This window comes from Carassius gibelio, chromosome B7, assembly GCF_023724105.1.
Source record: "Carassius gibelio isolate Cgi1373 ecotype wild population from Czech Republic chromosome B7, carGib1.2-hapl.c, whole genome shotgun sequence".
NCBI lineage: Eukaryota > Metazoa > Chordata > Actinopteri > Cypriniformes > Cyprinidae > Carassius > Carassius gibelio.
In genome coordinates this window covers 29,294,310-29,320,286 of record NC_068402.1, presented here as the reverse complement: position 1 = coordinate 29,320,286, position 25,977 = coordinate 29,294,310, and the positions used below count along the sequence as shown (strand labels likewise).

General features: G+C 35.6%; 2 protein-coding genes across 5 annotated transcripts; one reads left to right on the top strand and one right to left on the bottom strand.

The window, feature by feature from the left end:
• The first annotated feature begins 195 nt into the window (after positions 1-195).
• On the top strand, positions 196-18,265 carry fastkd3 (FAST kinase domains 3). 4 transcript variants are annotated; one of them, XM_052560454.1, is made up of 8 exons: positions 230-310; positions 6,656-6,770; positions 9,515-10,964; positions 11,398-11,486; positions 15,517-15,691; positions 15,825-15,894; positions 15,994-16,108; positions 18,031-18,265. In XM_052560454.1, the coding sequence occupies exons 3-8, from the start codon at positions 9,524-9,526 to the stop codon at positions 18,127-18,129; spliced, it is 1,989 nt and encodes a 662-aa protein (XP_052416414.1). In that variant the 5' UTR covers positions 230-310; positions 6,656-6,770; positions 9,515-9,523; the 3' UTR covers positions 18,130-18,265. The 4 variants fall into 4 exon arrangements, with proteins under 4 accessions (XP_052416413.1, XP_052416414.1, XP_052416416.1 ...); XM_052560456.1 differs by lacking the exon at positions 6,656-6,770 and adding an exon at positions 533-550 and having other exon boundaries at positions 263-310; XM_052560455.1 differs by lacking the exon at positions 230-310 and adding an exon at positions 317-550.
• Positions 18,207-25,050, bottom strand: chmp5b (charged multivesicular body protein 5b). The gene is made up of 8 exons (XM_052560469.1): positions 24,864-25,050; positions 24,241-24,345; positions 23,058-23,104; positions 20,516-20,609; positions 20,314-20,385; positions 20,107-20,215; positions 19,797-19,912; positions 18,207-18,574 (listed from the first exon to the last, which is right to left on the bottom strand). Exons 1-8 carry the CDS (start codon positions 24,930-24,932, stop codon positions 18,524-18,526), a joined length of 663 nt encoding a protein of 220 aa, XP_052416429.1. The 5' UTR covers positions 24,933-25,050; the 3' UTR covers positions 18,207-18,523.
• Positions 25,051-25,977: the final 927 nt, after the last annotated feature.

The following is a 25,977-nucleotide window of genomic DNA, read 5'->3' as shown; positions in this document are numbered from 1 at the left end:
TTTTATAGCTAGTAAACTAGTACTACACATTTTCAAATATAATGCTTTAAGCAGTGTATTCGCAGATAATATGCTACACTCAACGAAAAGTATGAAAAAATAGGGCACAATCTACTATGTTAATATGAAAGGTTTTTATTTAATTTATTTTTTTTTAAGCGGAGTTCTTCAGATGGACAAAGGAGGGCAGCATTACGCTCCTGATGCATCTAACCACAAACCTCTATAGAAGAAGAAGAACATAGCATGGCGGAAAAGTGAAGTTCGGTTTGCATGGGAGCCTACGGTCAAATGGACCTCATCGCAATTGGTTAGCAACTGTAGCTAGTATCATTTGTGCCTCGTATAATGTCAGTACTATCCGTTTAAATGTTTAGCATTTTTCATGTCTGAAACTTTTACTTAAGTGAATGAGAAACTTAACGAGTTTCTGTAAGCTACTTTATACATTATATTGAGGGACCCCGTCTTTACTGTGTCATTATAATGAGTAACGTTAGTTAAAAACTGTTTCTTTGTGTGTGATTTGCAGTGGACCCATGCTTCAGAGGTAACTGCTATTCATTCGTATTATTCATAGTTTCTAGCATTACAGAGTAGTTGAACTACGTTTCAGACTGTTAATCTGACTTCCACGTGAAAGTGTGGTACTGCTCGCTCGCGCTCTCTCTCTCTCTCTCTCTCTCTCTCTCAATTCATTATATGCTTTATTGGCCTGGCAATTGTTTAAATGTTTTACCAAAGAATAGTGGTTATATTAAATCTAGAACTAGAAATAATAATCTAGAAATAATAATAAATTAATTAATAAAATAAATACATGTACATAACGAAATAAAATAGAACAAATAAATTCTATGAACAATTTAAAACCAGTGGGCGTTGTTGACTCCTCCCTCTTTTTTGCTGCTAGTAAGGTCTTGTTTTTCACCTAATAAATATTGAAGATTTGTTTTATTTAACATTTTGAAGACAGGGCAAAGTATTTCAAATTTTAGATAAAATTTCTTTGTAATGTCTTGATAGTTAGTGCAGCTGGTGAGGAAGTGTTGCTCTGTCTCCACCAGGCGGCAAGGAAGTCGACCGGAAGTTGAAGTCGGCTGCGTGCTGCCATCTTGTAGCAGAACTTCACTTGTGTTAGCATTCCCATTGACTCCCATTCATTTTGGCGTCACTTTGACAGCGAATAACTTTACATCTGAAGTGTTTAAAGACTCAGTTTGTCCATTATTTATTTCTAAAGATACACGACAATGTATAAAGGGCTCCATTACCTTCTATGTTACATTATGGCCCCGTAGAAACAGTTTTTGTAAAAAAATAGGCTAACGATTGCGTCATAACCACTCGACTCTCTGTCGCATTACCGTACAGAAAGGAGGAGAAGCTCGCATGCAATTAACTTAATATGGCGTACTGGCGTTACATTTTAAAATAGTATACAAAATAATTAATCAGAATACTTACTCCTGCTCACTCACGCCAAAGAACTCCCCGCTCAAGCTCACAGTCTCTGTAAGATTAACGATGACAGTTTGCACGCACAGCTACAATAACATTTACATCTTTCAGACAGGTTGTTGACGTCGTCAAGCTTCGTTAGAGTCTGCGCGTCAGAAACTGAAGTGCTAAAAATGGCCTTCAATTGTCTCAGTTGAGTTCCAATGGGGTCGCTGTGTCCATTTCTTTTACTGTCTATGGTCTCCACTTCCCCATGATTACCGTATGGGCAGATGCCTGTCTTTGGGCACCCAGTGCTGTTGATAACTGACCATCTCTGCAGTATTGTCAAAATATGATTGCTCAGTCTGTACCTTGTCATTTGTCTTCTTAATCTACAGTCTTTCACTGTACTCAGATATTCTGCAGTTGTGTAATCTCTTTTTAGGGACAAATAACATTCAAGTTGACTTTGTTTTTCTGTTGTTTCATTCAAGTAGGTTAGATAATTTTCTTTTTGTGCTTTTATAATTTGGTTTGGCTAAATTTTGTGGATGATTATTTCAATGTCCTGATGCTGACTGTTGTTAGTCATGTTAGTTTATTTTTGCAGCTTCAGGAACATCTGAATCTGGGGACTTTTTTCAGGGTTGACTTCATATTGTTTAAGGGCCGTTACATAGTCAACGCGAGAAACGTGAGCAAGCAAAGCGAGCGACGCGCTCCCTTTCATAGTCTAAACAGTGGACGCAAGCGTCACGGGCGATGTGTGTATGCAATACACCTGTCACGCAACGGGGGTAGTAGAGTCGGGTGATATTAGTAGAGTTGGGTCATGTGATATTCAGATCACAATGGCAACTGAAGAGGAGTGTATTCTGTTGCTGATGAACTATCGTATAAATGTGGATGAATACGTATAAGTTCGCATAATTTTTCCTCTTCGCCCGCCATTGTATTCAAACCTTCTTCTTCTGTAAACACAATATACTTGAATTAATGTACAATACTTGCAATGTCGCCCCCACCGACAATGCATAGTATTGCGTGCATCGGCGCGTCGCATATCAAAAACTAGGACGACACATTTGGCTACGCACCGACGCATAATGGCGGCCGAAGCGTAACGATGCGTAACCTCGGGGACGCGTATGTGTACAGATGCGTTGACTATGAAACGGCCCTAAGGGCTTTAAAATGGTTAGAGATTGGGTCACTTATATTTAGGTGTTTCCAAAATTTGATGGCTCATTTCTCAATGTGCATTAGTAGAGGGTATTGGCCTGCATGTGTTGTTTGCCGTCTTCTTCGGTACTCTGAGGATACTCTTACAGAACTCAGCATGCTGGTCTTCAATCTGATTAAGGAGAGGACTCCACACTTCACTGCCACCCCCCAACCCCCCCCCCCCCCTCTAATTTCTTCAAACTACTTTGTGCTGAGACTCATGAATGTATTTTTCCTTTATTTTTTCTGTTTCTTAATTTTTTTTATACTTAAACTGAATTTTGAAATGAGTGGATGTTTTCCCACTAAGTAATGCATGGTGCCACTCTCTGGGTTCTCACTCACGTGTCTGACTGATGGATCCAGAACTCCACTGCACTCTTCTGTTTCTTTGAATTTCCAGGGTAGGGCTGTCACTTTTGTGAAATAATCATTTTCGCTTTTTAAGACATAAGTGTTAATTGAATCGATTGTAAATCGATTTTCCATGTCTAAAAACAAGACGTTTCCTTTCTCAACGTCAAATAACAGACGAACGTAAAGAGAGCGCTGGAAACGCACAAGTCAGCTATATTTCTTATTTATTGGCATGAAGTTTCATGCAGAATAACAAACAGCAACAGGAGTGCAACATTCTCGAAAAAAATATATTATGCAGAGGGGATGGCTGCCATAACAAAAGAAAAACATCACTTGCAGGCTTCAACCTGGCTGCATTTATGATTTAGACAATTAAAAAATCTCCAAGATTATTTTAAATAATGATTCAATTCATTTCAAACAACTATTAAAAAAAATGAAACTTTAAATGGACTTGACAACAGGCCTTGTGTGATTTTTGATTGAATGTAACCGACACTTAGGCTAGGCGGCACTAGGCAGGCATAATTAAAGCTAGGGCCATTACAAATTTATTGGACAGGAAAACAAGTCGATCAACATTTTCGGGGTCCAGAGCATAATGTTTTTATTCACTATATGTCCAGCTGTTGAGAAGACGTGCTCCGACCGCACTGATTTCCAAGGGACACTCGGGTACAGGTGCGCAAGGTGGGGGTATCGCTGTCAGATTGCAATGGTCCTTTTCATAACTCAGAATCCCCTGTAACTAGATGCGCCACGAGACCTCCAGACGTGCATAAACGTGTCTTTACATTGACTTAACATTGAAATCATTTGCGCCAGATGCTCAATTCGCATTTGGTGTGAACGCAGCATAAGAGATCACTTTGTTTTGCTTGTTTGTGAGTTTTATATTATATATTTATATTCTATATTTTTTAATTGTTTAATTATTTTAAAATTAATAGTGTACATATTTGGTTAATCAATTCCCTATTTTCATTTTCAAAACTTTTTTTGGTTGGTCCGATCGATTGTGCAATCGATTTTCAAACTAAAAGTGACAGCCCTATTCCAGGGTGTTCTTGCAGGATTCGAGGTGGAACATTTGAACAGGGTTTTTGTCCCATGATTCATAGTTTAGTTTAACTTTGGGGCCCCAGATTTCACAGAAATACAGAAAAATGGGTTGGATGGTGCTATCAAAGATTTTCAGCCACAGTTTATTTGGGTGGGTTGAATTTGAACAAGGGTTTTCTTACACTGTAGGGCTGCACGATAAATCGCATGCAATGTTTAATGTGCATCTTGTCAGTAAAAGCTGGTTCTGTAATCAATGGTAAATCACTATCACCCGCGTGCATTCACATGGAGCAGCATTTACTACACAGAGTCGTTGTTCACTGACAAGCTGCGCAAAACCGCGATCATATTTTGCGCATGTTTTGCACAGCTTATCTGTTGACAACGGCTCTGTGTAGTAAATGCTGCTCCATGTGAATTCATGCAGGTGATAGAGATTCACCGCATCTATAATCTTAGTTATTGTGCAGCCCTATTATACTGTAAAAGCCCTGCTTTCCTTCAGTCAGATCTTTTATTCCATTGTTGAACTGTCCAGAAGCTGAGATTGTCAGACCCAAATAATTATAACATTTGACATAATAAAAAAAAATTCTTGTATTTTTTGTCAGCAAGATCAGTATTTTTCTGAAAAATCATGATTTTAGACTTCTCCATGTTTACTGGTTAGGGCCAATCATTACTGTAGTTTTCTGAAATGGAGAGACTTGGGTGAAGCCCCTCTTCTTGTCAGCATTTGATTTATCTGGCCTCAAGGGTATATAATTGCCTGATAAATAATTGAACACAAAATATTAATTTTACACTTTAAATGTGCCGTGTGTAAATTTTAGCGGCACCAATGGCTCAGTTCCCCTCTCACCCCTCCCTTTAGAGAACCTACGGTGGTGAATTCAGGAATCAAAATGTCATCGGTAAAGACAGCAGAGAGCAATGAGATTTATTTACAAAGGTAAATTAAGAATTTATAATTTTTTTTTATTATTTTTACTTAATTATTCAGTAAATCATTGTTTTTGCGAATATGAATGTACATCATTGTGTCAGGGTTTTATTTGGAAGAACAACGTGACGAAATGTGCACTATTTAGAGCAGTTTGTCTGTTTAGGGCATAGACTTTATAAAAACATGGAAGTAGTGTCCGTGACATCACCCGTGCTTTTCTGTAGAGCATTTTTGAAGCTCAAAGTGGCTGGAGCCAGCTATCACTATTTTGGCACCGTGCATTACTACCAGATCACTGAAAATAGGCAAAAAGGAGGGAGCTGGTTGCTGAAGCCATGCCCACCTAGTACGATAGCAGTGGCAGCAGTGGCAATCCACCTGTCACTCAAGTGGCCACACCCTTAATTATGCAAAACTTTAATGGTTAATATAATTTAAATGAAGTTTTATATATATATATATATATATAAAATCACCCCTCACAGTTGTCTAGAAGGGCAATATTAGCTATATTTAAAATTAGCTTTTTGTACCAGGCTGTGAAGGTTTTTTTTTGTTTTGTTTTTTTCTACAGTAAAGTTGGGCATTTTAACATCGGGTTTCTATGGTATTGACTCCCTTTTGGAGCCTCTAGCGGCCAGTCAATGAATTGCAGTTTTAGTCACTTCCTTGTTGGCTTCAGAGAGAGCGATAGGTTGGCCGCTTGGTTTTGGGCTACTGTACAAACATGGTGGCAACTACCATGTAAAGGCTGATTTATTTATATAATCAACACATTTGGTGCGTGCGACAAATATGGCGTCATCGTTTTGTTGGCAGAAGTTTGCTTTGCATACGCTGCAGCAGAAGACTGTTTACGCCCATTTCACACATAATCTGTCTGCAGTGCATATGCGTTGCATATTTTTTTTATGCACCCATGTTAACGGATTCCAGCGTTCACACTGCATGGGGTTGCAGTCTGTCAATGTGTTCCAGGAGCAGTGCGTCTGCTGCAGTGCAGCGATCGTTTACGTACCGAGTCTTTTTGCTGTGCTGCATGTGCTGAATTAAAGTGACAGCGCATTGTTCGCGGTATAAATTAACATGGATTGACGCGGAAATGCAGTCATTTCACAATAAATGTATACTAATTAAAGCATACTGTGTTTCACATGCAACACATGGGTTTTGGCTAGATTTAAAACAAGAAATAGAGCAACTTTAGAGAAACAAGGCAACATTATATATGCACTTTTATAGAGGCAGAAAAACAAATTTATATAAGACCTGTTGAATTGCGTGTAATAAAGATTTAAATGCAAAAGGCAGGAGAGTCGACTGTTTCTGTCAGTGGTGAGTTTTAATTTTAAATGTTTGTGATAGCCTAACAAGAAAAGTAGGCTAATGTTGTGTTTAAATGTGTTGCAGCTTGTTTCAGCAACTTATTATAAAAACCTAGCAGTCAAATGCAGTAAAACGTTGTTTATATTTGAATTTAAATGTCTATGAAAGATTGTTACTGTACTGTGATGAAAGAGTATCACAATGCTGGAAAAGCTTTTTGATTTTTTTTTTTTTTTTACATGATTTGATATCAAAATAATGGACAAATGTTGTGTTTTGTGGCTTAAACAGCCGCGGATCAGAAGCGGACTGCAAACGTGTCCTGTGTGAAAGCACAATGAGTCCGTGCTGCTTCAGCACCACATACGTAACGCACACGGACTGCTGGCGTTAGAGATGCACAGCGGTATGTTAGCCTAATTCTTACAAGCTCTCCCTCCCTCTCTCTTTCTCTTTGTGTGTGTGTTTGTCGCTCTCGCTTAAAATAGTGCAAATCACAACAAGATAAAGGAATGTGCTGATATACTCTTATTGTAAACAATATGTGGAGATAAGGCTGACATGAAAATGTTCATTAGTGCAAGGTATAATACACATACTAGTAAAAAATGTGATTCAGGAAAAAGTGGCCTTCAAAACGAGGTTCACATCTTAAGATTTCTGGACAAGAACTAACATTATTCACTGTAGTTTCTTTCAGAACCTTTTGATATGTTACTACATTATGACGAGTAGAATACACTTCTCTGTCATTGTACTTACGGTAGGAATACACAAGTACTTTTTTTTCTAAACAACTGATATTAAGAAAAATTCACCTTGCCCTTACCATCTGACTGTAGACTACGGTACTAGTAGTTTGTCTCATATTTCTCTGTGTCAGAAAGACTGATCAGATCAACAGCTGGTTTCTTTGAAAAGCTTCCAAGGCATGATGATCTGCCAGGAGTTTGTGCAGAGAAAAACCAAACTTCAGTTTGAGCAACTTTTTGAGTGCTCACTGCTTTTTTCAGCTGTGCAGTGGCCATGGCAAATACAGCCTTGTCTACATGTTCAGAGTGATTGCTTTTAGTATATTAATTCCACTGTCTGTCAGGCACAACTGTATCTGTAAATTATGGAAGTGCAATTGTTTTTTACCTGGGACTCCTCATACATTGCTGACTGAGCTGAGAAGAAATGCCTCTTAATTGAAAGCATGTTATGTCTTGCTTCCAGTTTATGGATCATTTGCTTGAATCTTTCCTTCTCAACAGTTTAGAATAGAAACATGTCTTCTTCCAAATAAAACGCCTTTTGTCTCTGGCAATTCGGTCCATAGTTTATCCTAAGGAAAACAGTCATGCGCAGTCAAACAATTTTAATTTTATTTGTATTGTTATTTTTATTGTTATTCTTATTGTGGGATAATTTCTACATGTATATGAGACCCTGTAGGTAAAAATGTAGCTAAAGTGGCATAATTATTAATTTAACTATGAGATAAAGTATATCAAAGTAGTCATAGCCATAAGGTTCCCATTTCATATTTTACTTTCATAAAGACTGTCTAGCTTTTAATGTACAGAGAAAACTATTTTATGAAGTGAACTCATTTAAAGAGTTTATTAAAATTTTGCAAGGAAAGGTATAAGAGTTTTTATCACGTTAATGTCAAAAACCATCTGTTTGTTTGCTGTTTTTATTGTATTTGTTATTTGTAATTTTTAAGTGGTTTTTGCCATGAAAATAGCCTTTGATGCTGACATGGCATTAAATAAATGTATACTATACCTATAAATTGTTATATCGTGGTATTTGAGATAAAGTCCTCATTTAATTTAGAACTTTATAAATATTTTGTGCAAAAAATACTGAGTTGGGTTCATAAACATTTATTTCAATCCTCTCTGGGTTTACTTTCGGTGCAGGAAAACCTGCTGATTTTCATATCATTAGTTCAGAAGCTTCTTTTATACCATTATAAAGGGCAAACAGACCTTAATATCAGTTCATGCAAGTGCAAATCAGGGCAGTGTTCAGTTGTGACTTCAGCCGGTGTCCGATTTATTTATTTAGAAAAGTCAAAAACACCTTAATTGTTTTGTAACTCAACATTATGCCAAGATAAATTGTTAATTGTTCAGTGCATCATAATAAACCCTGTTTTAAAGTTTTACAAAATGTTTTCATAAATGTCATGTATCACTGAAAATGGAAAAATTACAGCTTTTATGTGTTATTTGGCACATAGTTAAGATGATTGTTGAGATGATTATGGTTCACATGTGTTGCAGATTTATATATTAGCTTGTCTTGATATTTTAACTTGATTTTCTGAGCCCGAAATAGTCTTTAGTCAATATTAAATATATCGAGGTTATATTTTCATGTATTGTCCTTTTTATTATGATTTTATTACAAAAAAAAAGGTTAAACAATAAATACATTAGATTGGTTTCTACAGATTTGGTCACATATCACAAACGATATTGTTTATCTCTAAAATTAATGTCTGTTTTTGTGAGATTCACGGAGCTGTTCTCTTTATAGTAAAGGGGATGCCAGAAAAATGGCACACTTTAGTTGCATCCTGCAATGAATCTATTAAGGATAGTTCTTAGGACAAATTTTGCATCTGTTATTACCTAGGTAATGGTTACATTTTATCATTGTACAACTTGGGAAAGATAAACTGTAACCATTACCTAGGTATATATGCTATATATTTCAGGATAATATACATTTATTTTATATTTCTAATGATTTAATAAAACATAAAAAAAGGACAACAACAAAAATGTTTTTAATAATGTTGCTCGAAGAATTATTTAGCCACACATACAGGAATAAACCATGCAGTACAGCCTGCTGCCTATAAAGGGGAAGCATAGACAGACAAGGTAATATTGCAGTTTGTGATTAAGCAGTACATTGTTCATAAAATGCTAAATCTGTGGTGGCAATTAATTTAAAACATTTGTTTGACATATGCTGAAGGCTTGAAGGACAAAGTGAGAAAACAAGGATGCATCAATTTGAGACTCATCAATAGAAACCTTACCTGATCTTAAAACAGGAAAATTTCTGATTGCAAATTCAGTAGATCATGATGTTTAACTTTAACTTGCATGTTTGTTTTTTTTTTTTGTTTTTTTTTTGTGACTGTAGGTTAAGGATATGGTGGCAATTCTTATGATGGCCAGAACACTGGCACTGAGGCTGCATTTCCTGAATCATTTGGATGACAAGATCCTTTCATCACTGAAAACATGCGCTGGTAAGCGGCTGTCTTCTACGGGTCTCCGAACCTCTACTGTCTGCTTTCCCACATGTTCCAGCCTCAGTCCAAGGGGTGTATGCACCACAGAACGAGATCCAATGTTCCTTGTTGCTGGATCTGTTCACCCTTACCAGAAGGTCTTCCCCAGTGGAAGTGGTTTGTCTTTGTTGCACCACCTGACTTCTGATGAGGACCATACATTTATGAAACGACTCGCCTCCTGTACTTCATCTCAGCAAGTTCTTCGTCTCTTGCGATCTTACCCTCTCCTCTCAGGTGCAGCAGCAGCATCTATACTTCACCGACTGGCAGACTTGGAGCAGGACTCTGCATGTGGCTTTTGGAAACCACAGATACTGCTATCAGATGCAGGCCTTAATAAACTTTGCCAAACACTGGAGCATGATTCAGCCAAATTACAGGATGAAGTATTGGTTAAAGCTCTCCTGGGCTGTACACGTCTCTACCTTGACCCTCAGAGCCGCCTAGTGCTAAGGTTGGTGTTTGAATGTCAAAAGAGACTGAATTTGGAACAGCTCAGTGTTGAAGCACTATGTGGGTTATCAAGGGCTTTATTTGCATTGGAAGGCCCTAACAGTGGCATGATAAAACAGGCTATGAGTCAGCTCCAAAATAAAGATACAGCTCAATGGAATACGGCAGAGCTAGTTGCGGTTTATTCTATGCTAGCAACTGGTTTGGGTGAAGATGGATGCTATCTGGAGCTTCTAAATGAAATGAATGCTCAGGCACTTCAGTTGGTGCACCAAATGGGCCCAGTGGCGATTAGCGAAATTCTAGGTGCTTTATTCAAATTGAGACATAAGGAAGCATTACCACTTGTAATTGCACTTTGCAAGCAAGCTGTCCATCATGTCCAAAACTTTGCAGATCCAGAACTGATTGTGGTGTTGTCAGCACTCATGCACTATGGACACAGTGACCACTTTCTTGTGGAAGCTCTTGAGCGCCATGTGCCCAAGATTGCATTTACAGCTCATGCAGAAACCGTAACCAAGGTGATGCAGTTTTTCCGTCGATGGCGCATTCTTTCTCCACCTGTTTTTAATGCTGTGGCTGAGAGTTTTGTGTATCGTGCAGAGGAGTACTCAACGTGGCAGGTATCACAACAGATAGCTGCACTGGGAGTTTTGGGATACCTGCCACCTGATGCTGGGAGATTGTTCAGAAAGGTGGAGTCTGTTCTGCATGCCCGGTTTTCCCAATTTCAGCCCAGAGCCCTGCTAGACCTACTGTATGCCTGTACCCTTCTACAGAGATACCCACTTAACTTTGTCTCAAAAGTCTTCAGCCCTTACTTCATGCAACAGCTACAGGGTAAGAAACAATGAAACCTTTTCTATACAGTACCTGGGTTAAATTTTCAGGAATGTTCATGATTAATTGATCACTTATTTTAATGTTAATTGATTAATTAATCATTACCATTAAGACGGAATAATAATATTTGGAGTTCTCCATGTTCAATACACACAGCCTACTTATAGATTAAATATGTTCAAACCTGAGTATTAAAATTTAGCGAATAATTTAAATGTAATTCTTTAATTTATTACTAGTGGTAGACAGATTGGTTATGCAACGGTGATTTCACCATCTACTTGCATAATTACTGAACATATTTGTTGAAATTGACTAATAGACAGTTGAAGCTTCATTCTTTAAAAAATTATTTAGCACTTAATCATTAGCATCTCTATGCAATATACTGAACTTTTTAAATAATACATTTTCCATCTCTCTTTTAAAGGGGAGGAGGGCAGTGGGATAGATCACAGAGTGCTTGCACAGTTGACCCAACTTTACATGACTGTAAAGCTCGAGTGTCCATTTTATGATGTGAGTGAAACTGCATTAATATATATATATATACATATATATATATATATATATATATATATATATATGTATATGTATGTATATGTATTTTTTTTTTCTTTTATTATGCTTAAGACTGTTATAGATGCTGTTATACCAAATGTGATGTGAAAAATGCAACAAATTCCAAACAAATGGTTCACACCGAGCAAATACAATTTCTGTCAGGCTGAAAGAAATGCAACATTTATGTCAGTAGAATAGAGGACACAACATACATCACCTTTCAGCTGGGGGTGAGGTGGGGGCAACCATCACATTCACGGTTTTATCTTATATTGGTGAATGGTCGAATAACTTCCAGGTAAACAATTTTAAATATGTTTTTAGAAAGTGTTTTATTTACAGTGCAGGGCTGATTGATTTTGTAAATTATATTATGAATGTTTAGTCATATATTACTATTTGAAATGGGATAGGGTTTCTTTCTTTCTTTCTTTCTTTTTTGTAAACCCCTATTTGGGAAATCCTGATTATGCAAGTAAAGAGCATCCGTTGCAGAAATCAGCATCTGTCAGGAATCCAGCTCATGTTCTGCAGAGCTGCATACTATATGCAGGACTGTTTGGATGATGAAAATGGTAGTTATTAATGTAATCTAGGTACCCAATTTTAGGTCCCTTTTTTAGGACCATTTAGATTACTTTTTTATTTAACTTGTTTTAAATTTACAATTAAACATACTGTACAACACTAATGATTTGAAAAAAAAAAAAAGTGTGTGTATATATGTATGTATGTATATGTGTGTGTGTGTGTGTGTGTGTGTGTGTGTGTGTGTGTGTGTATATACACACACACACACACACATACGTACATTCTCAACATCATAACATTAAACATTGCATTACACCAGGGTTTCCCATACTGGTCTTAATGTAAGAGCTGTAATAGTTTGTGTGTTGATCAAAAGCTAATAATTAATTGAATCATAAAAATGTAAACACATTTTCACACACAAAAAAAAATATATAAATATAAAAAATAAATTTTTACCTCCAAGTCAATGTGGCCATTAATTAACAGATAACTTTGAACATACAAATGTGTTATTAAATTATTGAGATTTTGCAACTAAAGAGAGATTTCAACTAAATGATTTTAGGTTTGGCTGATAAAAATGTTTGGGGATCCCTCGATTACATGAACAAACACTAGTAAACATGACATTACACACCCAAAATCTTCCAGGTTTTAAATATTTTTGTTCAGACTTCGAGAATCAACAGCTGAATATTACTGGACATTATGGTGACACAGCATTTCACAGCCATACATCACCATTAAAGGCATAGTTCACTCAAAAAATACAATAGTCATAAATAGGGATGTCCAGATTCGATCAGGATTGACTCCACACAGAAACAGCAACGCGTGCGGCATGACATCACTTTTGTTTTCAAGAGCTGGTGTGAATGAATATAGATTCAAACTCAAAGAGACATGATAGTCTGCGCATGACCTGATATTTCATTCGGACCCAGAATACAGCGAGCGATTAAAGAGCCACACATATGGGAAATCAAAAATTACCTGTATTACAGTGAATGATGTAGCTGTCCATCTGTGTAAACAATGTGCCAATAATTAAACCAAAAAGTACACGATTTATAAAGTTATTGGCTTCTAAAGTAAGGAGTCGACTCTGAATCGCTGAAACGAGTCGTTATAGATTTCAGATCTTTGGCCATCTCTATGTACATCACTAGGAACACTTTGCATAATAATCTCCGCCTACCGTCATGGGAGAAACTGAACTCTGACCTGCCCCACCCCCCCACACAGACGCTCTGGTTGGTGTGATAGCGTCATGTCGAGGAGACAGTGTGTTTTTAATTGTAAAGGCAAGTTCGTTTTATTTTCACTGCCAAAGAATAAAAATCAGAAGAACCAATGGCTAAAATTAATTTTCACCACAATACCAGAGCAGTACAACAAATCCCTTTTGTTGTGTTCACAACATTTCACTGATTACTGCTTTTCTAATCTCGGTGAGTACAGCGTGATTTTCAAAGCGTTTGGCCATAAAAGATGGTTCATTACCAACTTTATTTAGAACAACGAGCATCTCCGAATCACAACGCGAAGTATGATTATGAAGTTATGTGTTTGTTTTCTCCAGAGCGTGTTATCAGTATGTGTGCTGTCTGCAGCCTGTCTGCGCTGATCGTCATGTACAAACACGTCATTTAAAATGAAGTGTAATTCCGTGAATACTCAACGAAGAGACATGGGAGAGATATTTATATAAAGCTTGACATGTCTACTTTAAAACTAAACAAGTGCTGCCTAAAACAGATATTCTGTGATGAAGTAATCCATATGAAAACAACGCGATGTCTGTTTTTCACGTCTCCTTTCATATCTAATGTGACCACGCCCCCGCGCCGAACGCGCTATTCAGATTCAAACTGAAGCACGCGGCTTGAATACACCCACACAGAAGAAAAAGCAGCGATACTGTTCAAGTTTTTTATTTTACTGTTTGCTTCACGGTGAATAAGACATAATTCACCCCAAACAGATGCTAACGCGTAGTTTACCGTGGAGGTGTGTGCGGAACAACCAATCCAAACTGCTTATGTTAGTTGACCAATCAGAACACAGTATGCTACCGAAAGGTGGGGTTTAAGGAAACTGAATCTTTTGAACAGCTTCGCGCGAACCGTTTGGGGATCTCTGAGAATTGAGGTAATTTTAAAATGATATTTTGACAAAATGACAATGTTTTTTAACCTTGGATGGATTTAAACCTAATGTACAGGACTTATAAACAGTGATATGAAGCTTAGAATTTTCATCTTACTGGCTCTTTAACATCACAGAGCACTAGACTCTCATGCAGTGTGTTTCATTCATACTAGAAGCCAGAGCGCGTTCTTGTGCTTATATCAGGAAATTCCTAATATAGACAAAAGCGTCCAGCTATCGCTGTGGTGCTCACAGGAAAACAGAAACTTATGCAAACACGAAGACATTAATATACGATCACGACAGTAAATTGTTTTTTAAAGTCATCTCCAGCAGGTGATAAATAAAGTATATGAACAATGCAGTGCTAAATGACATAGCATTTATTACAATATAGACACTATTCTGCCTTATTATGTTATAAAAAGTGTTTGTTGTATATAAACAAATCATTATTGTTATTGTCCAGCATTTATAAATTTCTAAGCCAATTAAAAGCTAGAAATTAGAGAAAAATTAAAGTTGCCTATACTACCAGTCAGATTTTTTTGAACAGTAAGCTTGTTGCTTGCATTTATTTGATCCAAAGTACAGCAAAACAGTAAGATTTTGAAATATTTTTAATAGCCTATTTAAAATAGCGGTTTTATATTTGAAGATATTTAAAGATATTTATTGAACATCCTGGATCTGTTTTTTCACTCTTCTTTATTCTTTTTTTTTTAATGTATTATAGAAGTATCGGATCGGGTCTGGGTATCGGCAGATACTCAAAATCAAATGACTCCGACTCAAGACTCAAGGGCAAAAAAAACCTGATCTGGACATCCCTAGTCATAAATCACTCATCCTCCTGTCGTTCTAAACCCATAAAACCTTTGTTCAAAGAGACACAAATTAAGATATCAAAAACAAAAAGTGTGGATCCCATTGCAAGAAACCAAAACAATCCACTTCCAGGCACTCACATAGCAGGCAAAATGTAAAAGGCCTTTATTGTAAGATATATATACGTTAAAAAAACACCAATGCATATCAGCCCAAACAGGTCTTCGTTAGGGTTTTCGTCACAACACGCAAACTGAATGTTGATACACAAGGTTGTACTAAGCATGTGTCGAACTTGTTCTGTGGTCAACAAGCTGCATGAGACCGAGTGAAATGCATAAAATGAAGTATCTTTTTAGGCCCCTAAAAAAAGAATACAATTTAAAAGGAGTGTTAGATATATATTATATTCTAATGTTGCTTGCATATTCATAACAATGCTCATTTACATATTTCTTACACTTAAATGAAGGGACCACGACTTTCGCCGAAGTTTCAAGTCAAGTCATTTTTGGCTTCTGGACAGTCTTTGGAGACACCGGTGGAACTTAATTTCTATAATGCTGTGAAGTCCGCCTTAGTAGATCTGCTGGGAGCTCAATCTTACTTTGCTTCCAGAGTACTTACACCATATTGTTATACGTTAGGTATGTATTATGCCTCCCCTTTGCTTCTAAAATTGTATAGCTGTCAATTTCTTACACCAACACATGTAAACCTTCTGATTGGTATATCTCTGTGGCTGTATATGCCCCTATTTTATTGTTTGTATACATGCAGACATTGAGATAAAACTAGATGAAGAAGGGTACGTCTTGCCTGCTTCGCATACAGATGAAGTCCATAAAAGGTAAGGCATTTCCTGCTGTTTGCAAATAAAGTAGGAAATGATGATTAATTGTTTGAGAATGCATGCACATTATATTGATATTAATTTGTTTATTATCAGAATTGCTCTCTGTATTGATGGGTCAAAGCGCTTTGCAGCAAATGCAGAGAAACTACTAGGCAAGGAAGCCATCAAGCAGCGTCACCTGAGGATTCTGGGATATGAAGTTGTTCAGGTAAAACAAACTTACTCTAGCCTTTTATTTACTGACTATGTCCTCTACTAAAGTGTTTTTTCTTTTACTAAAACTTTTTTCTTCCCTGTCTCTCTAAGTGTGTTTGCATATTTGACAATCAAGCTGAAATTTCATTTTAAAGGAATAGATCCCCCAAAATTTGTAATTTAACCTAATATCATTCCAATCTCTATCCTTTTTTGTGTTCCAGATTGGAACAAAAATTTAAGTTTGGTCATAATTTTATGTAGGGATGCACTGGTTGACCAGCCATAAATTGGAACCGGACGGTTTTTTCTTATAATACGTGATCGGCAATCGGCCGATTTTTCTGGAAGTGCGCCCGCGTGCACAGACTGCATTGTAATTTTTCGCTATCATGTAATTTTTAAGTATTTCGAAATCTGTGCATAGAACATGCGTAGCTCTTCATCACTGGAAGTGCAGAGCTACAAGTCTGAGGCACAGATGATGTATAGGATGATAATTTTTATTTTCCTTAAAATTACATTGACTTAATTTGATTTAAAAATCACCTGCTGTAGCACACTGAAAAAATTTCATTCATCCAATTAAAATTTTTTTGGGAAATGATTCACATCTTTATTTTTTTAACTTGAGCCAACAGTTATTTTTCATTGGCTCGAGTAAAAAATATAGATGTGAATCATTACCCTAATTCTTTTTAATTGGACGAATGAAACCCTTTGCGTCTGTTTTATTCGCACCAACATTATTTGATTTTAACATTTTGGAATAATTTATTTATATAGCATACTTTAATTTAGTCTCACTGGTAAAGACCTTTTTTTTTTTTAACAGATTTAAAAACTAAAACAAGAAACATCTTATTGAATGTGTGTTGATTGAGTTTTTTGGATTTTAGAACTATGCAGTTGTTGCCTTTTAATTTCACACTGTTGCAGTTAATGTTTGGATTTAAGGCCAGTTCTATGTAGTTTCAACCCATTTCAAAAACAAAAGCTAAATGCTGATGTCTGTACCATCTATGTTTGTATTGAATATAGGCTACTTACTGTGCAGTTACTACCGTTAATTTCAGATGTTTAGTTATTGTTTTCAATAGCCAAAAGCCAGACTTCATGTTTATTTTGAGCGTTGGAAGGGTTTATTGGTGTTTATTAACACCAACTATAGCAATTTTAGGTTTCTGTTTAACATAATTAATAATTTGGCAAACCCTCAGACTAGTATTGTGTCAAGTTCTATTAGGACACTCCAGGTTATAGGGAGGTATTGGGGGATTGTTTTTTTTTTAATCTGTATCAGAGCACAATATTTGTGAGATTGTGCAAAAGCTGAAACATTCCAGTTGTTTTAAAGACGTGGTTCCTGTAAGACTGTTTAAAGAAGTGGCAGGAACTAAAGGTTCTATTCTACAGTCTATAGTGAATAGTTCTCTTATTTCTGGATGTGTTCCAGAGGAGCTAAAGATCGCTACATTCCAACCGATCCTGAAGAAGCCTTCATTATGTCCTGCAGTGGTAAATAATTGCAGGCCTATCTCTAAACTACCATTCATTCCAAAAAATTATAGAAAAAGGCAGCGGCCAAAGAAATTGTTGAGAAATATCAGTCTGGGTTTAGAGCTGATCATAGCACTGAAACTGCCCTTTTACGAATAACAAATGATTTATTGATTGCAGAGGATGCTGGAGAATGTTCAGTTTCAGTTCTATGTGATTTGACAGCAGCTTTTGATCCAGTTGACCACTGTATTTTAATTAATACATTGAAAACATGGGTTGGGGTTTCGGGAACGGTGCTGGATTGGTATCTTGTGAATTTTGTTCACACATTGTGTATTGCTTTTCATAAATTTTTATATTTTGTAAAGCACTTTGCACAATTCAAACTAGTGTATGCTCCATAATGGCCTTTGTTTTACTCTCTCTCTCTAGATTTCATACTATGAATTTGAGAAACTCAAGGATAAAAAAGAGGTTGTGGAATATCTGCACAAGAAGATTTTTCCTCACAGCTACAGACTCAGCTGGTGATATCTGGATTACATATTGAACTACAATTCATTAGGATTATTATGTATACAGAAGTTTGTTTTTTGCTTGTACAGAAATGTGGTATGTAAATTATTTATTTATGCTTTCAATAAAGTGTATTGCAGTACAAAGTAAACCACCTACTGGTGTATATCCTTCAGAAAATAAATCATATCTACACAGTCAAAATTAAACCAACCAACAAAAAACCCAATGATTGTTAAAAGATAACATGGATAGATATCTTATGAAGCAAAAGATTATAATCAGAAGTAGATCTAGACAAAAAAAAAAAAGATGAAATCTTGACATTGAAGGTCTGTCCCAGTGTTTATGTTTGAAGATATTTGTCCAAATCTTTTAAGGGTTTGGGATGTATTGTCATTTTGTTCCATTATGTAGCTGGAATCTGAGGAAGGCCAAACTCATCCACCAGTACTCCATCCTGTTTGCAAAAAGCAGAATTCTCAAATCAGTTTTCAAAAACATTTTCTGTAACATGTCTGCATAAAGCAAATAACGTGTAACTAAAAATGCAGTGCTCAGTATGAAATATTAACATTTTTCAATAATCTGCTCTAATCTTAATCAGTATAGAGGTTGTGGTCTCTTTTATGCAATAAAGTGACACTTTTTGTCATTCTAATTAAATTATGATTCATGAAATTGACCATCGATCTCATGAGAGTGCATTTGTCAACTGTATACAATTTATTACTGAAATTAAAAGTTCAGCACATTGTGTTGATGGATGCAGGGGTGGGACTGACTATGGGGAACCATGGATATTGGGGGCCCATAACAATTGAAATCGCCTTCAGAGCACTTAGAATTTAGAATGTTTTTATTGTTCATGTGTATGCTGGCACGTTAAGCAATTCTAAATGGATCCGCATTGAAAAATAAAATAAATTATAGTGGCTTTTATTATAACATAACAAAATTCAATTTTCAGTGTGTAGGAAATGCACCATGTAACAAACTTGACATGCCTTCCTAGCAAATTTTGTGGCATATAAGTTAAATGGTTAAAAAAAAAAAAAAAAGACAATGTTATTCTATGAACACAGACCAACAATTTGTGAGCAGCTCACAAAAGAGAATGCAGTCAACATATGGCTTAATGCTAATTTTTCGTCTCACTGTAATACCATGAACTTATTAACTATTTAAAAAAGTGAAATGTTAATTATTTATATTAGTAGTTATAAAAAAATACTTTAAAACAGATTATTTCAGTTAAGTTACCATTGCATTAAAAAGATCTAATAAAATGGAGGGGGAAAAAAACCTTTACAAGGTGACAGAACAATTGGCAGGTCTACTGCACTTACACTGCTAAGCTTAAAATGATCAGACTTTTCACATATTACTTTTTTTTCCCCATCCATAGCAATTGACAGAGTGCTCACAAATACACATGGGAGTGTTCGAAAGCATTTTTAAGATTGTTTTAAATTTAAGAATCGACCTGAAGTACCAACACTTTTGACAACACTACTAGAACTGATATGTCATATGTGAATGCATATTTGTTTGCTTTCGTTAACTGCACATTACAAGTTCCTTTGGAACATAAGTCGCAGTACATTTCAGATTAAATTGTTTTTCTAGAAAACCATAAATAAACATAAAGGTGGTGTTTTTTTATTAGTGGGTGTGTTTACCCGATTCGTGGTTCTGTCTCCTGGTACTCCTTCGGGTATAGCTGGAGCAGAAGAAGCCTCATCCAGATAGGAATTGTCATCGTCCAAAAGGAGTTCATCACCAAGTGCATCCAGCTCTTATGGTACAAACGAATACAAAATAAAATCAAAATAAAACAAAATAATCACATTTTATATAGTGAACAAAGTAAATATATTTATTAGTAATAGATCAAAACAATAAAAAAAATTATTTATATATATATATATATATATATATATATATATATATAAGCTAAATACACAAAATAAAACACCTGTTCTAACTAACCTGCTTCAAGGTCATCTTCATCGATGTCTGGTGTCCCATAGCTGCGGCTAAGAGCTTCTTGCACTTCATTAGCATCTTCCATCATGTCCTCCAACTGGTCTTGCAGATCCTGCAGCATGAACAGCAAAACTCTTTCTAATGCACGCACAAGTTTTATTTTTTGTTTTTGTATTTTTCACTTAAGTAAAGAAATGAAAGGAATCTTACCTCAATCTGATCAATTTTAACATTCTTGTATGCTTTTTTCATTTCTTTGGCACCAATTTTCATCGCCTCCACCTATGTTTAAGACATTAACATGCACACAGAGAAAACTTGTACATAAAAATATGCTTTCTACATATTGCTAATGGGAAATATAGAATAAAATCACATTTTCTTTTTTTTTTTTGGAAAACTGTGTTCTTACAGTGGTCTTGGTGTCTTTTAGAGTCTGGATGGTGTAGTTTGCTTGTTCCATGTTAAATGACTGCTGCATCAACTGATCTCTCTGCCCTTCATACCTGGAGATATAACAATATCCCTCAGTGTCTTTTTTTTTTTTTTTTTTTTTGCATCAACAAAGGTTTAGGAAGCACTATTATGATATAGACCAATAGTTTTTTTGTAAAGCCTAACTCCTAACTCAGATTCAGGAGAACAACAAAAAATTTACTCTATGTACCACAGTAGTGTTTCAAATTTAGGAACATCCCGCCAAGTTTTGGGTCTCTCTGATTTACTCTGTTGCCCATACACTTGTAGGACAAAAGAAAGTTGGTGCAAACACAATAGGGTTTCAGAACTAATTAAAATCCTTAACAGAAGAACAGGGCGCTTTCAGTGCTTGGGCCATAAATATGCCAGAAAGTGCTAAACATGCTAGTAACATGCCATATATATGCACAAAAATGCTTGTACTACTTGGAAAAGTATAAAGCATGTTAGTAATAGAGGTCGACTGATTTATCGGTTTTGCCGATTAATCGGCACCGACAGTTGATTGCTGAAACAATCGGTTGGTCATCTGCAAAAATCCATGGCGATAGTTTTCCACGTTTCATCTTTTGCTGGAGCGGCTGATAGTTTCCCGGGATAGGTCCATTGCTGGAGCGGCTGAGAAGGCTCGGTTTTCATTATATAGAGGCTGAAATCACAGACAGCACGTGCTGTTTGCTTAGACACGTGACGCTGCACGCTGAACAGATCGAGACACTTCAGACAGAAAATCCTGTGCCATTCACAGTTTTCCATTAAATTACAGTATATTCGCCCTGAATCGTTGTTAATGTACATAATGAATTGTATATTGAGCATTTCCATCAAAACGTTTGTCTTTCTGTGGCTCTAATAAAGTCTGTTTGCTTCATTTATAGAGCTATAATATAGATCGCTCTTTCCGTTTGCTCTGTTTTTTTTTTAAACAACTTCAAACTTATCTATGCCTCATTGTTAATTCTTGAAGTAAACTTGTGTGCATTTGGTGAATAAATAAACTGTTTTAGAGCGCTGCTCGAGTTGAACGCGACACGTCTGTAGTGTGTGTGATATCGCGGGTTCTCCTAGACTCTGCGCTGCTCTTTTATTTTGATTAGATGATCACTTGAGTGTTCAATAACATAAGCAGTTCAAGTGAAAGAGAAAACCTTGTGCTGGTATAATTGTAGGGCCCTATGATTGCCGCGATGCAGAAAATGCAGACTGAATCATGGAATCCATTCATAAACACAGAATTCACAGCTTAGAGCATGTGACGCTCGCGGTGATTTCAGCATCTGCCGTCTCACTAAATGAGGACGAAAACACATGAAGAGCATCTCCAGAACTACACTGAGAGTCACTTCATGAGCATTTGACCGTTTTAATTGAGCAAAAGCATCATATCACATGCACAGAATTTTAAAGATATTAATTTATTTTGCAACGCATCAAAATCAAAAGTCCGGTTTTTAAGTCTATTGTTGAAACAAGCAATTTTTTTAAGGAATAATCACACAACATTTCTTTCATGTTTTAATTTTAGTAGTAAATCTCCCTTGTTTGCCAAAAAGAAGTTTGCTTAATTTTAAGTAATTAAAAGACAAATAAAATTGTTAGATAACAGTAAAAATGTAAATACACAGAATTTTTGATGGGGAAAAAATCATTAGGCTTGTTTAAGAAAAACAAAGTTGTTTTATGTATTCAAATAATTAGACATGCTAAAACTGAATTTGGTAAAAAATATGGTGAGAAACAATAAAAATTGTCATGTAATTTGTTAAACTTTTATTAAACTTATTTGAAAATGTGTATGTTTCATGATTTTATTTAATTAGACTTATTTTATGATTAATTAACTTTAACTATTAAAAAGGAGTGGAGTAAAATTAAAATGGAAAAAACTGAATCAAAAAAATTTAAATAACAAAATTTGGAAAAATAAAATGGAATTTAGGAAAACATTTAACAGATTTCATAGGGCCCTATTAGATTGTGGTAATTTCAACATTTACTATTACTGTTATTATTGTTATTATCATTACTACTACTACTAATTTTTTTAGTAAATAAAGCACTGTTTTATTATTATTTTTTTTTTCTCAGTATCCATTTTAAAAACTGTCGGTTAATTAATCAATATAGGCCAGTGTGGTTCAACCTAGCTATCGGTATCGGCAAAATCCAATGTCGGTCGACCTCTAGTTAGAAATACCCAGCTATGCGATAAAAAATGCAAAATACATGCTAAAACTTGCTAGAAACATCTAGCTAAATGCAAAATAGAATAAAATTCCCCTGGCATCACAGCAATTTTTTTATAATTTGCCATGAAACAAATGATTGTTGAGAGGCTAGTGATGTGTAAAACACAGCACCACCAGAGTGCTCCAAAGTGAAATGGCCCAATCAATGCTGCCTTGCCACTTTAATTTACAGTGCAGATTTTATACATAAACATATTAAGAATAACTACAAATAAGGGCACTTACATTCTCTTCTGTTTGAGGACTCTCATGGCTTTCTGTTTCACCATGTTCTAGAATAGAAGCAGAAAAAATATTGGACTACAAAACTGGTCAAAAGTGTCATGCTTTGCACTGTGGTGTGTTCTATAAGAAATGTATATTTATATTTTATATAACTCCAATAAACTTAAATGTATTTATTTTGAGTAACCAGAAATCAAGGTAAAATCAGAAACAGAAAACTCAGAGCAGTAGCTCTGGCTTGTCTTCTGAACCTATACAACAGAAAAACAAAACAAAAAAAATCTCATCACATTTGGAGATATTCAAACCTATCATATAAGAGTGTCACTCAAGTTTTATGGTCTAACAACACCAAACCCCCAATGTTTTTTTTTCTACCAACTGTGACATCAACAACTGTGACACACCAGGTTTGAATATAAAGTATAAATGTAGTTTGAGAGTTATATAGGGAATGATTTTTTGATGTCTTTGGTCATCACGCATAGCCAGAGCTGGGTAGTAACTGATTACATGTAATCAGATTTACGTAAAACAAAAATTAAGTACTTGTAATTAGAGTAAATTACATTTTAAAATACTCATAATCAGACTACAGTTACTTGCAATTGTAATACAGTTACTAGTTATTAAATTACACATTTACACAACAGCAATAATTTATCCATAATTTATTGATTCTCCCCAATTCCTCTATTTTGTCTTTTAAATTGTCCTTTCTAAATTGAAAAATCACAAATTCACCAACTTTGTTGTTATCTGATCCTCTTTCACATAATCTCTATTTTATTTGATAGCTCAAAAGTAATCTGATAATGTATGTAATGAATTACTTTACTAATTAGATTTTTTTGTAATGTAATTTAGAATTAGTAACTGATTACAATTTGTAAGTTATCTACCCAGCACTGCACAAAGCTCAAATAGTTACGAAAACATATGGAATCGAACGATGTCATCTATAGCACAAGTTTTATGGAATGCTTGTATAGTTTTTCATTTATTTATTTTATTTTTGTTCCTTTTGTTTTTCATGGAATGGTGGAAATGTTATGGATACAATTAATAGAAAAAGAAATGCAAGAAGGCAAAATGTAACAATTAATATTTTGAGGTGAGAGATTACTTTAATGTTTATACCGAAACATAATTCCACCCAGGTAAAGTCTGAGCCAAATTTTACCTTTGATGGGCCATCCCTCATTTTCTTCATTTGATCTTTGTATTTCATCAGTTCGGCATCGAGTCTGGCTATCTTCTTATCGACAGACTCCGCTCGTGAGTCAACCTGGAATTCATTAAGGGAAAGAAAGGCATTATATAGGGTACAACATATATCCAACCATACCTATGCTTACATTATTTAGGAAATGAGTAGCTGTAATTGTAAATGCAGAAGAAATTACACCCCGTGATAAGTCACTGAACTATAAATAAACCAGAAGGACTGGTTCAGATTCACACAACCTCAACACAAACTTTTTGTCATACACAGCTTTCAAACATTTTTTGTGTGTATTCAAAAACATCAACCACGTCACGTTTTTAACATAAGCAAACTAACAGAACTATAAAATCAACAAAATAAATGTAATGTTTATCTACATAGAGTCTGCTTTACTACATGACACAGCAGAACACATTTCAACTAAATAACAAATAACATGAAACATTTTTAGGCTGGTAATAAGAAGAAAGATAATTGAGTGAGAGATTTAAGCAATACTGAAGCCATTTCAGTTCTCAGGAAAACGTTCTTTTGTTTCATATTCTCCAAAGTTAAATAGAAGCAAACACATAACTTACGCCTGATATACAGTCCGTCAGGTTTGGTGGCGGTCCTTTGGGTTTCCCTCGTCCGAAGATACGATTCATGCCGACACTATTGTAAATAAACAGGATAAATAATAAAAAATAAAAGACAAAAACAGTATCTCAACCTCCGCCCGAGAACAAAACACAGCCTTTAAAAAGAATCCGGAAGTAACGACGTCATGACGTCCAAGGGGTATTGCCAGGCCACGTCCAATCACGCAAAGCTGAAAAGGCAGGAAGGCGAACAACTGTCACATCCATTGTACTTTTAGAAACACTTTTTCACGCAGCCTCGAATCCCATTTTTTTTTTTTTTTTAATCAGTGGTTCGGAGCGTTTATCAGATTGGGCAAATCACGTGATTTCAGCAAACGAGACTTCTTTACGTTACCGTTTCAACCCATGGTATGGTTGCCACTAGGTGGCGAGATCTTAAGTAAATCCATAAAATCCGCATATTATACGCGATTTTGGCCTTATTTTTTGTAAAGTTACGGGTTGCGGTTTTTTGGGATTATTAAAAAATATGGTTGCTTGTTAGGAAAACCTGACAAGCAACTTCGTTACTTTTCATTTATGTTCACTATATTCTCCAGTGCACTGACTGACACTTTATCTCCTAACAGTTAATCAGTGCAACAAAAAAAAATTACAATGTTTTGGTATTAATTATCACGGCCTGTAATAAACAAATAATAATAATAAATAAGCAGGCCTATACTAAAACTAAAAGTATACTTGGTTCGAATAGACAATACTTGAGTATCTTGTGGCTATGTTACAGCTTACCCTTTTCCATCTCTTCTATATTATTCCTCGTTGATTGCAGATGAGTTTTGTTTCTGTTACAGTTTGCTGATTTTTGTAAAATAACTTTTCTTTTCAGATAAAGGTTTCAGTTTAATATGTTGCAGTTTCATTTACTGGTCATAAATAAACATTGATGATGCATTTTATGTACACACACACACATACACATAGGACTTGTTTTGGAGCTGCGGTTGCTTATTCGTATCGCAGGAGTTGGAAACAGTGAAACAGTAGAGGTGTGTTCCATTAGACAATAAGTGGACTGGGAAGTGGACTTCACAGGGTATTCCGCCAT